This window comes from Schistocerca gregaria, chromosome 2 (assembly GCF_023897955.1).
Source record: "Schistocerca gregaria isolate iqSchGreg1 chromosome 2, iqSchGreg1.2, whole genome shotgun sequence".
NCBI lineage: Eukaryota > Metazoa > Arthropoda > Insecta > Orthoptera > Acrididae > Schistocerca > Schistocerca gregaria.
In genome coordinates this window covers 125,968,031-125,982,363 of record NC_064921.1, presented here as the reverse complement: position 1 = coordinate 125,982,363, position 14,333 = coordinate 125,968,031, and the positions used below count along the sequence as shown (strand labels likewise).

At 41.0% G+C, this 14,333-nt stretch overlaps 1 protein-coding gene across 1 annotated transcript in view; it reads right to left on the bottom strand.

The window, feature by feature from the left end:
• LOC126336499 (J domain-containing protein) overlaps positions 1–12,362 on the bottom strand; it is a 94,924-nt gene extending 82,562 nt beyond the window's left edge. The window contains exons 1-2 of the mRNA XM_050000247.1: positions 12,128–12,362; positions 4,537–4,638 (exon numbers count right to left, since the gene is read on the bottom strand). Coding sequence (XP_049856204.1) covers positions 4,537–4,638; positions 12,128–12,214 — 189 coding nt within the window. The 5' untranslated portion in view covers positions 12,215–12,362. The remainder of the gene's footprint in view (positions 1–4,536; positions 4,639–12,127) is intronic.
• Positions 12,363–14,333: the final 1,971 nt, after the last annotated feature.

Genomic DNA, 14,333 nt, shown 5'->3' with positions numbered 1-14,333 from the left:
GTGATATGGCATAGGTCATCCTTCGATCCATTGTAGAACTTGGAAACCCACTCAGGGAATATTCGTTCACGTTTTTGTTGAACACGGTTGGTTTTTACCATCCTGTATTGAAACATTTCCTTTTATCAATAGTGCAAGTTATAAACAATGTTTTGTGAATAGAATAAAATTTCCAATGGTAAACTTAACTGCTTTTTCGACGTTATTTTACCAGCTAACTAAAAATGGGAAAGCCTTGAACCCTTTCCACTAAATTTAGTTAGTATTAAGATTCTTTTACAGGGAGTGCAGTGGAGCTGACGCAGAAATCATTAAGTATTTGGTTATATCATCGCTAGTCTCACTGAACTCTTCTGAATTCCACGTCATGTGTGGTCTGGCGTCTCCTTACCAGCGACAGGACTCAGGTTCAAACTTGTCAATTCCCTAAAAAAACACGCTCAGAGCGTCGTTGAGCGAAAGTGGTAGGTAGACACGATATAGAACAGACATCACCCAGAATGTTAGAATGTTAAATTTGCATCAGATCTGAACAAGCATTTACAGTCTAATAACCGTCTTTCGTCGTGACGAAGAAATTCTAATACATTTATTACATATCATCTACGTATATAGACCATTGTGTCATTCTACGTAGCCGAGTGTCATTCAGTCCTTGGGAAAAACTGTGATGTAAGTAAATTCGGATATGGAAAATCCACTCAAGAATATGAAACTTAATATGACTGAGGTGAACATACGTCATTGAAGAAGATATTCCAGGGTGACACTACACATTTTACAATAAAATCATGATCGTGCCAAATACGACAGTTTCTGATCAAAAAGACTGAGCCATTCAACGCTGGATTTTCCGTAACTGTACTTATGTTACAGTTGTTCCCAAATATGTCCATTGCTAAATGACAGTACACTACATAGTGGTACAATTGTCTATGCACATAGATGGTATATAAGACGTGTATTAGAATATCTTCTTTGTAGAAACGATTGTTAGACCGTAAAATTTTGTTGTAATACTTTTTTAGGTCTGTAGGTAGCAAGTGAAGGAACTAGTTGTGTATATATTTTGTATAAGAAGATTACATTTTATTCAAATTCAGAGATTGCTCTTCTGCATAATGGTACATGAACAACTATATTTACATTTTATGTATATTTTTTATCACCCATCGATATTTATTTGCAGCTCTCTTTATTTGTGTACAAACCATGTTTGACAATGAACTGCTCTAAAGACTACAGAATCCGAAGTCATTGAAAGACAATAGCGTGTAACAGACTATTATGCCTGCCATAAAATGGTTCAAATGGCCCTGGGACTTAACAGCTGTGGTCATCAGTCCCCTAGAACTTAGAACTACTTAAACCTAACTAACCTAAGGACATCACACGCATCCATGCCCGAGGCAGGATTCGAACCTGCGACTGTGGCAATCGCACAGTTCCGGACTGCGCGCCTAGAACCGCGAGACCGCCGCGGCCGACATGCCTGTCATGAATGAAGTATTTTACACGAAAATCTGTGGCATATGTATGTAGTTAATAAAACTTACAAAGTTGTATTTTATGAAATACAAGTGGCTCTGTTGTACGTCCTTCGTCATCAGAGTGCAAGTGTGGAGTTTGAATCAAGTGATGAAAAAGCGAAGTGAAACAGCTCGTGGCAGAGATTAGGATAGTACGACCTCTGTGGATTTCGATCTCGACCACTGCAGCGAGGATATGCCGAAAATAATGTGGCGTGTCCCCGTACCGCTCTTGTCAAGAGAGGAAACTTATACATTTCGTTGTGTACTAATCATTTCAATTTACAGAAATTTGTAAGTAGTTAGGTTCCTATATTGGTAACGCTTCCGCCACGTAGCGCTCTGTATGAAAAATCACTAGCTGTGCTGTGTGCAGTCTGTGGCTGGTTTGCATTGTTGTGTGCCATTGTAGTGTTGGGCAGCGGCAGCTGGATGTGAACAGCGCGTAGCGTTGCGCAGTTGGAGGTGAGCCGCCAGCAGTGGTGGATGTGGGGAGAGAGATGGCGGAGTTTTGAAATTTGTAAGACTGGATGTCATGAACTGCTATATATATGACTACTAAGGTAAATACATTGTTTGTTGTCTATTAAAATCTGTCCATTTGCTAACTATACCTATCAGTAGTTAGTGCCTTCCGTAGTTTGAATCTTTTATTTAGCTGGCAGTAGTGGCGCTCGCTGTATTTGAGTAGTTCGAGTAACGAAGATTTTTGGTGAGGTAAGCATTTGTGAAAGGTATAGGTTAATGTTAGTCAGGGCCATTCTTTCGTAGGGATTTTTGAAAGTCAGTTTCGTTGCGCTAAAAAACATTGTGCCAGTTTAAGCACTGTTTTGTACAATTGTTCCAAGGGGACGTTTCAAATTGCACAAATGCAGCTGCATAAAGAACAAAGAGCAACATAAGACGATACCCCAACTTATACCATTGGAAATATGACTTATCTCTGCTTGGACCAGCATTTATTGTTTCAACTAAATACTTAACGCAATTTTGTCATGTGATGACATGATGGAGACCGTGGCTGTTGTTTGAAGACAAATGTTGGTGTTAGGACAGCAACCAGCCACAAATTTACTTTCCGTTCCTTTATTCAAAGGACACCGTTACCAGTTTCGAATCGTTGTGATTCATACTCAAACGGTTTACACGCTTTCTTTATGACATGTGTTTTTTACAGATTAATTTTCATGAAACGTCATTAACAAAACATGTGGTGCGTTGTAGAAATCTTCTCAGTGACAAATATAGTGTTTAGTGAGAACAATTTACGTGTGCAGCAATAATAATGCAGTGGGAATGCATTTACATCTGTTGGACGAATGTTATGGAAACAAACACTGCAAACCGACGTTTCACGAAAATTAATCTGTAAAAAACACACAACATGTCATAAAGTAAGCGTGTAAACTGAATCACAACTATTCGAAACCGGTAACGGTGCCCTTTGAATAAAGGAACTGAAAGTAAATTTGTGGCTGGTTGCTGTCCTAACACCATCAAAATAAATGCTTAACTTTTTCAAATACCTCATTTACGACTCCAGTGAACATGATGGTCGTGACTGTCTGTTACAAGACGCTTTTTGTTCAATAGTGACTTGTCGCTGTGTATTTTTGAAAGTCGTTACCCTTCAAACAATGACTATACGGAAATGCAAGGTTTTCCGCGTAAATGAACTTACTGATGATTGAACAGGCATCTCCGTATTTTAAAATGATTTCTATTAGATTTCAACAGTTCGAGCTTCTGTACTGGCCTTGTGAGAAGATATAAACGCAAAACGAGTCATGGAAAAAAAAGTAGAAGTACCGTGTTGAGGCCCTGCCAAGGTCGTGACCATGACGTTGACACGGAGCAGTTTATATAAATAGCGAAAACTAAGCCACGATGGCCCGCGTTGGCTTAAAACCCTGCCAGTACCAGTCTTTCGATTCCCCGACGAGTCACTTCGCTGACGCGCCAGAAACATTACTGCGTTGTAATTAAGTACTGAGGTCTCTAGTACGGATCCATACGATAAACGAGGCCTTTTCAGCTGCCCCGGAAGATAAGTAAGGTCAGGCGACACTAAGTGGGGGATTCCTCTGTTATTCCAAAAGCTCGCGCGCGGTGAGTTACATTGACGTTCACCAAAAGCGCGTTGTATTGCCGTACGAGACAAGCACTGCTAGGTGCACGGACGAACACCTGTTGGAAATCTGAACATCGTCTCGCATTAAATCTGCCATGTTTGTACCAAGATTTCAAAGCAACGAACATGAAAAATTAATAATGGCATCTCAGAGCCGTCCTTGCAACTACTTAAAATGAGTATTTTACTATATGTGGGTCAGTTGTCTGGAATGGAACATAATTACAGTTTTATTTTTAGCTCTAAACCTAAAATAGTTCGCTTTAAAGGACACTGAAATTATCGTTTAATTTTGCTTAATCTAGAAGTTCCGTCTGAAAGTACATTTCCCAGGTATTCTCGGATTTAGTACTCATGTTTGTGGCCTAACATCGTCTGCAGCACTTCACATTTTCTCACATGAAACACTATGAGGTATTGCACCATTAATATTTGTGTGTTCTGAACATAAGCCTATATTTTCTGTTTTTAGTGTCGTCAATTTGGTTTTTCTTTGGTCCAGAAACGCTCTTTTGATGTATCGTTTTATTTATGTTGCTATATATTAACTTATGTGAATGGCATCAAGGGAAATTAATGAAGAAGTGAGAATGGGGGGGGGGGGGAAGTGGGAGTGCCAAAGACGAATACAAGATGGTGAATGCAGAAGTAAGGAAGCGAAAATGGGTTGGTTATGAGTTGGAGCAATGGCGAAGGAGGGAGGTAGATGTGAAATAAAGAGAGTAAATACGCGGTTTTTAGCAGTTGCAAAGACTGATACGAAACACCACTAGTGTTCTAAAAGCAGTTACATACACCAGACTCAAACAAACATGGAAGTTATTAAAACAACCAAGGAGCCTGAAACAACTGGAAGACAATAACTGCATGTCTTACCTGCAACTGCTGAAACTTCGCTTCGGCTTCTTTGTCGCCCTCATTCTTGTCCGGATGGTACTGGAGAGCTCTGACCTTGTATTCAGCGACAATCTGTTCTGTCTGGAAGACAAAGCACACGACAGAAATTAGTTAAACTTTTACAGAAGTTATTAAATTCAAAATTAACAGCCTCAGTTGCGGAGTTACCTAGATTTACCTAGGTTTCAATTGGGATAACCCAACCTTCTTCAGAAATACACTTACTAATGTTTGTCCATAATGGACATTGTCAATGGACAAACATTAGTAAGTGTAATTCTGAAGAAGGTTGGGTTATCCCAATTGAAACGTAGGTAAATCTAGGTAACTCCGCAACTGAGGCTGTTAATTTTGAATTTAATTTATACAGTTGCTGATAGTGCCGCGAAATGCTGGAAGTATTGATTTTACAGAAGTCTTCATGATGTAAAATAATTTTGAAAAAACGAGACTGCTCGGATTGCAATCGCGTATTAATCAGCGTCTGTTTTTCGATCTTCTACTATGAAGAGTTTTACCGAAAGTGATCGATCTCGTGGTGATTGCCGAGCAGCTAACTACAGACGTATTCACTCGATACACTGTGAGGAAAAACTGCGGACTTTCTGCACATCCTTAGGGAAAACCATATGCATAAATGTTTTGAGTAGTGGGAGTTACCAAAGCCAATCAAGAGTGGACTCAAATGGGTGGTACTTTGAAGTCGACCATCACTAATTAGTAAAAAGAGAAATTTGCATATCGATCTTGTCTTTTTATCGGTTCTCATGCGCATTTCCTGACGAAACGCGAGAAAAAAGACGAACAAAACTATAGGTCTACATCTCTGACGTTGAGCTGTTGTGGAATTTTGGAACATGTTTTATGCGCTCATATTATGACGTTTGTGGACTCCAAAAATATCCTCCTATAGGGATCAACATGGGTTCCGGAAACAACTCAGCTCTGTTTGTCCACGAGACTGAGAAAGCTGTAGATTCAGGCAGCCAAGTAGATTACGTGTTCCTTGACTTCCGGAAGGCGTTCGATACAATTCCGCACTAGCGCCTGAAGAAGGAAAAAAAACGAGCGTACCGAATATCAGACTAACTATGTGATTAGACTAAAGAGTTTCTAGCAAATAGAGCACATGTCATTCTGAACGGAGATAAGTCTTCAGACGTAAATGTAACTTCAGGCGTGCCCCGAGGGGGTGTTGTAGGACGAATACTTTTCACAATATACGTGAGTGATTTACATACGTTAAAAACCCTCGAAGCGACGTAACTGACCCTGACAAGTAATTTCATACGATACATGGGGTCGTATATGTCGGGAAATACTCCAGAAATGGAGAGAAATGTAGATATGTGACGTCACCAGATGACGTACCTCGTCCCAAGTGTAGCGGTTGGGCTTGGGCGTGAAGGGGTAACTGAGAGATGGAATACTTGCAAACGGTCCAAACTTCGAACAGCTTTTGTAAATGCCCTTGGTTGTAAACGCAAAGTCAAAAAATTATTGTCGTCGCTGTAACCAAGTAAAAGCTGTTCTTATTCTATGTTCCTTTTCTACTGTCCAGTCTTTTTTGTTTACAAACATTATTTAGTAAATAAGACGTAGCTCGTTTACTGGTAACGACGCGATTAGAAATCATAGTCATTTACTTGTGACATGTAGAGTTTGTTGTGCTGTACTTCATAATAAACCCCGGAGACTGTAAATGGAATAACATATCTTACGTAAATGTAAACACACAATTGTCTAACGCAATGAAAAAATACAGCTTGCCAGACACAAGGTTCGAACTGTGAGCTTCACCATATAAGTGGACCAAGAGCTACACCGACGTCAATTCTTGACTTGGTTTGGGATGATCAGATGCGACACACCGATAAGCTCCGCCGACGCAAGTGAGGCGAGGTACGTCATTCCTAACATTTGCGACCCCATGTGTCAAATTACGACCTAGCAGATAACGTAAGTTTCTTGGGGCTTTTCGTGGATGATGCTGTTGTATACAGGTAAGTCGGAAAGCTAGAAAATTGTACGAGGGTTGCCCAGAATGTAATGCACCGCAGTTTTTTCTACAACAATTCTTTACTGAACATAATGAGAATTAAACACCCGAATTAATGGCGTTTCGTCTACACATCCTATTTTTACACGTAATCTCCACACCGTTCTGTGGCCTTCCTCCAGTGGAAAACAAGGGCGTGTATGCCCTGTCGGTACCAGTTCTTATCCTGGTGGCGGAGCCTGTGCTTCGCTGTGTGAATCACATTTTCCTCAAATTGTCTTTCACGAATGCCATCCTTTAATGGCCCAAACAAGTGGGAGTCCAAGGTGCCAGGTCAGAACTGTCAGGTGTGACAGCCGTGGATGGTCTCCCAGTCTGTTGCAAATCGTGGAGCTCCACCGAATCGCATTCTGATGACCTCTCCCACCGTTAACTTTACTTCCGTCGACAGCATATGCTGCATAACTTTGCACAAGCGTTTGTGAATATTCTCCACAGTTTCTTTCTATGCAGTGAGAAATTCAATGGCAACACGTTGCTTGTAAAATCAGGTACATCACCTACATACGCCATTTTTGAACTGACTTACAGCTACGCTATCTGTCGGAAGTGACAAACTTGACGCGCTCTCTCAGGAGACTTCAAATAATACATACGCAACGTTTATTATTCGTAGCGTTGTTTTCGGTGCACTTCTTTCTGGGCACCCCTCGTAGCGAAATCCAGGAAGACCTGCAACAGATCGCCGTTTGGTGCAGGGAGTGAAAATTGATCCTCAACGTAAATATGATGTATTGCGCGTAAATAGACAGAAAGGCCCATTATTGTGTGATTGCGCAGTTGCAAAACGGTTCAAACGGCTCTAAGCACTATGGGACTTAACATATGAGGTCATCAGTCCCTTAGAACTACTAAAACTTAACTAACCTAAGGACATCACACACACCCATGCCCGTGGCAGGATTCGAACCTCGACCGTAGTAGCAGCGCGGTTCCGGACTGAAGCGCCTAGAACAGCTCGGCCACGTCGGCCGGCTTACGCAGTTGCAGAACAATCAGTGGAAGCCGTAAGACCCCTAATGTATCTATGGGAATGCATAGGGAGCGATTTAAAGTAGAAAGGCCACATAACACTAATCGCAGGTAAGGCAGATGCCAAACAGATTTACTGGAATAAGCCTCAGGAAATTTAGCCCACTCATAACGGAGGTAGCTTATAACAAGCTCGTTCGATAGGATTTACAGAGCGAATAGAGAAGAACAGCGCACTTAGTTATGGGTTCATTAAGTACGCGTGAAAGTGTCACGAAGACGGTTAGTCAGCTCTTGTGCCAGACTGTAAGAGGCGTTCTGTATCATGGTATGGTCTACTTTAAAGTTCCGAGAGCGTACGTTTCTAAAAGAGTCAACGAATATACGTATTGTTTCCTCCTACGTGTATCTCGCGGAAAGACCATGTACGTAAAACTAGAGATTCGAGCCCACACAGAGTCTTACCAAAAATCGTCCTAATCATTCACAACTGGGACAGGAAAAGGGGGAACTGACTGATTCACAAAGTAGCCTCCGCCACACACCGCAAGGTGGACTGCGGAGTGTAGATGTAGAACGAATGTGGCACTCTTCCACTACCGCTTGAGCTGATTGACTTCGACGGTACTAACAATGGAAGCGTACATCTAAGATACCACCGATTTTGTCCTCCTTTCGCTACGATTATAGTGCACAGTTAGTTAAGTGCTGTCCTAGTATAATGCACTCTTCACGCGTTTTCGAAAAATGTTTAAAATTTCGCGAAGATGTTGAAGACCTATGGGAGGACCACCTGTCCAGCAACGGTGTTAGCGCAGCCGGCTGAGGCGACGAAGTCTGCTCTAACTGCGTTCGACTCAATTTTTTTATTCCTCTCCCCTCATCTTCCATCAAACATTCGTATGATGATTCTTCAATGACCATTGAAGGCCCCGTTATCAGCTCAATTACAGAAATTTAGTAAATATACCTGTATCTTTGCAGTGTACAGCAATGAACGATCGTCTTGACCAGTTACGAACTAATTTTGATGAAGTTGAGTTCTACAGCTGACACTAATACTACCGAAAACCACCTCAGCTGTATTATTTCACGTTTATTGTGATGTCTTCGGCTTCGTTAGTTATCCGAATTTGACGCGCCAAGTAAACCGAGAACTTTTTATGCGTCTTCAGGTTGCCTGAAGTTGGACAAAACAGGGAATTAGGCTATAGCTAAAACATCTTAACAAATAAAGCAGACAACTCACACATATAACAGCTTTGTACTGAATCCTCAGTGAGCTGTACTAAAGGCATGACAAATAGCCTGGCTGTCGTATGTTATGTTAAAGAACATCTCTGATCATAAGCTTTCTACAGCATGCTGCGTACAGTAACAGCATATGATAACCACCACTTTGGTTGCTTCAGTTCTTTTACATTTTCAAAGACAACGCATATTTTGTAATTACGTTATTAATGAATTCGTTCTGTGAGATCATAATTATAGTTTATGAAAAATTTAAATAATTCATTTGCAACCATACTTTATAATTATTCACTTACTGTCGTAGCTGTCAGATGACGACGTAGTGCAGTATAAGCACTGTCACGTGTTGCCTTGTTATTGTGCATAATTGTGTTGTTAACTTTTGTTCTACTTTTCAATTGTTTGGATTAATTGTGCACTCTAATATCAGTTCTGTACTTCAAGTTTCATCATTACTTTTAATTATTATGATCGCACAGTCGCCTATCGCACTTGACAGAGGCCAAGTACTATGTTTACATGTTCCGACGTGGAGCGATCCTGGCTAGGCAATTTACAGTACGCAGCCACACTTCCGCCAAGCAGTCAGCAGAATATTTATGATCAGTGTTTTTGGATTTGGTCTTTAACGTTAGATATGATAACTAAACCATTTGCGTCACGATTTCAGTACAACTCAGTGAGGATTTCATATAACGCTTTTATCAGTGTGAGTCGCCTATTTTATTCGTTAAGATGCTGTAATTTTCCTGTACTGTTTAACTGCAGGCAATATGAAGATGCGTAACGAACGAAACCGGTCGTGACACGATAAATGTGTAATACAGCTGAGATGGTTTCTGTTAATCATGAGAGTTACAATCTGTTGAGTGCCAACCTGATAACTTGACGCGGTATGCAACACAACAGGTAGAAAAGGAGGAAACCCCGGCCGACTCCATGAACACAGGAATCACCTGCTTTCCATTGACTCTCCAAAAGCAATACAAATGCTGTGTTCATTATTCGAAACAGGTACAGCTCGTTATAACTCCACTGCGATATGCGCCTGAATGTCTCGATAAATAAATGTTCATTTTATCACGATTTATTATTATACACGAATGTCCCACCATGATCATCATTACCACTACTACCATTATTATTATTATTATTATTATTATTATTGTTATTATCATATTATTATTTTATTATTATTATGTCAGCCCCCGGTAGCTGAGTGGTCAGCGAGACAGTATGTTAATCCTAAAGGCCCGGGTTAGATTCCCGGCTGGGTCGGAGAGTCTCCTCTCAGGGACTGGGTCTTTTGTCCTAATCACCATCATTTCATCCCCATCGACTTGCAAGTGGCCGAAGTGGCGTCAAATCGAAAGACTTGCACCCCGCGAACGGTCTACCCGACGGGAGGCCCTAGTCACACATTTTATTTATTATTATTTTTTCTTTCTAAAGAAAAATCATTCGTTGTAGCAATATTAGTGTTTGGTGGGAGATTAGGGAAACAAAGAAAATTACGTGTGTCTAACTCAGTGCGGATAGACTTTTCGTCTGTAGCCTTAGCCAATGATAAAAAATTGAAGCTCTCTTGCTCAAAAACGTTTGAGGAGTGCACCATACTAAAACTTCATTTTTAACATCTAAACATGTGCTACAATAGTGCAACATATGAGTAAAATTGATGATCTGTCGCTCTGAAAAAAAGAGAGAGGTTGCTCAGTAATAGGTGTCGGCAATAGTTCCTAACTGATTTAATAGTCTCATTTCTTTTGTATCAGTGTATGTACAATCAAACTTGTTTCAGAACGAGAGTAAGATTTCTTAATGGTTGATCACAACTAAATTATGTATTTAATATTATCGAAAAAAATGCAGTGACCTGTGTTTTGTGGAATCAGTAGTGCAAAAGACTGAAATCTGCGAGGCCTCATTGTGATTGCTCAGCGTACCAAATATATCTATATAGAGATGAAAGAATCTCCACAGGGGAGCTAATCTAACTTCATTTGGATAAACCTTAACCCATCGATGAGGTCAACAGAGATGAACCACAAGGGCGAGGTGGGAAAGAAAATCGGTCTGGTCTTTTTCAAAGGAAACATCCCAGCATTGGCGCTGAATATGATTTAAGGGAATTATGGGAATTCCTGATAAGACTGGTAATTGAACTCCAAATGCTCCTGACTAGCGCCTTGACCTTTGTGGCACCTATCACTGTTTGTTTACAAAAGTATTTGTGTCGTTAACGTAATTAATGAGCGAAATAGTAAGACTATCGATAAGGTGCTATTTTTATCAGTAAATAAATAGTCAGGACAAATACTGTCATCAGTTCAATAGATAGCAATTCACGAAATCTTGATTGCGGCAAAAGATTTATCTGTAGCGTAGCCCGACGTCTACGTTGGCGCCAAATTTAACACATACTTCGTTATACATTAAAAACTTGCGGGGAAGATTCAGAAAAGATGTATTAGATAATACACAAATCTCCAACTAAATGATTTAATATATATACTGTCGGACATAGATTACGTTAAATGCAAGGTGGGAGGCCGCTACGTAATTATTACCCTGATAGGAATCTGCTTAATCTCATGTTAAGTTGATTTGGAAACAGCCGATGACATGTAAACTGACATTGCATCAGAGCTATTAAATGACGTTACTGTCTACACAGAAGTAGTCTCACAAAACTTTAGTAATATACGATCAGATGTTAAACTATCAAGGATTAGCAACTACAGAAAAAAGTCAGAACAAAATTAAGAAATAGTGCAGTCCAATCAAAAATGACCTCAGAGGGCAGTCAAAGGCGAAGGGTTAGCAGAAATGATGTGAAATGTGAAACACACACACTATACACGGTTCATAATATTTCGCGAAAACCTACTTAGAAAAGTACGAGCTGGATAGTTACTGGGCAGAATTGAATATCTAACTCCACTACCTCTCTGACGGCCCCTCCTATCCTACAGATAGCCCAATTAAGAGTTCGTGAAAACAGAATATGGCGTATAATAAATCTTTTTTTGCTCTCCAATGTGAATAGTATGAGAGGAAAACTTAATACTGTTACTAAAAAAAAGTTCCCTTCGCCACACACTTTACAGTGAGTATACACGTAGATACAAGTAATTGAAGAATTATTATAAATATGGTAATAGATGTTGTATGATAGAAACAGAACGCTGCAGGGCAATCGAAATGAGTGTGCACTGAAAAAAAATTACTGCTTGCGATTTGCGAGAAAGTTTTGACAGCTGCGTACCGTATCAAAGACGGACTTACTGTGGAATTCTCGTCGCAGCCGAGCAGTGCGTAGAAATCCTCCTCCTCTTTGCGGGTGTAACTGAGAATGCTGTCTATGGCGCTCATCTTGAAGTGTTCTCTTGTTTTCCGCCTGTGTTTGGCGCTCGACTTCCTTGTACTGTTAACGGGCAGCCGTGGAAATACCGCCGTGCTTACTAGCGGTTCTGTCCCGACACTGAGCGGCAGCAGACGACGTAACTCCGCCGCTGTCTCGCCATTGGTCGGTGCAAGCGACAACGCCCGATTCGCTCTCGGAAAGTCAGCCGAACGCGGGCAAGTTCGCAGCATCACCGCCAGGAGCAGCACCCGTGCGGGAAGCACTTGCGTTCACTCCGCCTGTAAGGTCCTTGGAACACGTAACGCTGCCTGAGAAATTCCGATACATTCATTTGGCTTTTACCACTTCGTGAAGGTCGTGACCCGGTTTGTACGTAAAGTGTGCCGATTACGCCTGACCGGCCAAGAAACTCTTTGAGTGTCCGTATCGACAATTTCACAGTTCCACGCCATGCCGAGTTTGCTGTTTTCGCTTGATAGATTGCTTGTAGTGAAGGAGCTATCGCTGAGTGATATCGTGCCTCTCGCTTCATTCTACACTCTTTACGATAACGCTACAATCTTCCCGCAGAGTAAGGATGGCCACAGTTACCATGTCAATTATTTTGTCTCTTCCTAAAAGCTTCTCAGAAAGACTAATATGACGATTTACACGTAAAGCGTCTTTTACATGATAAAGAGTCTCAAGCAACAGTCTGACGTCCACGTTTCGCAGAAAGTAATAACGCTCAAAGAGAACGATATCGAAAATCTTAGTTGGACTTTGACAATGTCGTAAGAGAAGAAATGCACGTATTTTAGACTACTGTGTAATACTAAATTGCATATGTAGAACAGTTAAAGAACATGTAGTAAATGGCTGATAAAACTAACGATACAACCATCGAAAGAGTTTGTGATGTATTCTAATTCGGTATTTGCTTGTGTATTACGTCCAACTGTGCAGGAATTGACCTTCAAGATGGACAAAAGTAATGTACTGCGCACAAATATGCCAACAGATCCATCACTGTTCAATTACACTATCGGCGATAAACTACTGGAAATAGTCAAGGAGTAACAGTTCGGTTCGATCTAGAGAGCGAACAGAGTCCAATTACCCCCTACCTCCGTAAAATTGTTGGTCTTGGTAGGGAAGGTTTGTGAAACCTTATAGTGAAATCTTTCTGAATATCTCTTACTGATTTTTCCTGTGTGGGGTCGTTCTTGAGCCTACGTGCAAATTAGGATGCAACAATAAGAAGCAACAATTGATTAACATGTGTAATACGTAGAGGTTAACGGGACTTTGTGATCAATTTGTACACGGGAATGGGCACAGGAAACCATCTGTAGTAAAAGCAGGTAACAGGCTGAGATTCATTCGAGGAATCCGTAGGACTTACAATTCACCAATGTGTCTTCAAAACACTCGTTCGACCTATCCGTGATATTCCTGGTTTCTCTGGAATACTTAACGGGGTAGGATGTTCGCCTGATTAACTGAGTGGGAACGTGTCTGGCTAACATGCACCGCGCCCGGTTTCGATTCCCGGCCAGGTTGGAGATTTTCTCTTTCTCCTGGACTGGGTGTTGTGTTGTACATCAACGACGCGCAAGTCGCCTAATAGGGTGTCACCTGAAATAAGACTCGCAACCGGCGGTGGAACTCCCCCAGTTGGGGCCTCCCGGCCAACAATGCCGCACCATCGTTTCGTGTACCAAGTAAGATAAACAGAGCAGCTCCAAAGAACACACATGTATTTTGTAACGTGGTTGTTTCGTAAGTGCGAGAGGGTAACGGAGATGCTCACCGAACTCTACAGGCAGACTCTACAACAATAGAGCAGTTGGGCGTTACGGAGAGGATTTTTGTTAAAATTCAGAGACCGTACATCCCAAGAAGTCGGATAGCATACTACGTCCTCCATCACAAGGCTTTGCGAAATGACCACTACGAGGAAAGCAAATAAATTAGAGATCTTAGAAAGGCTTCTCGACAGTTGTCGCCGCACGCTATGGTGTTATGTTAAATATTTATTTGTTGAATGTAAATTTGGATTCGTACTTGACCGTGTTTCCATAATATACATAAATTCATCTCAGTCGCAAAGAAGTCCAATAATTCATTTGTATATAATTTCTATTT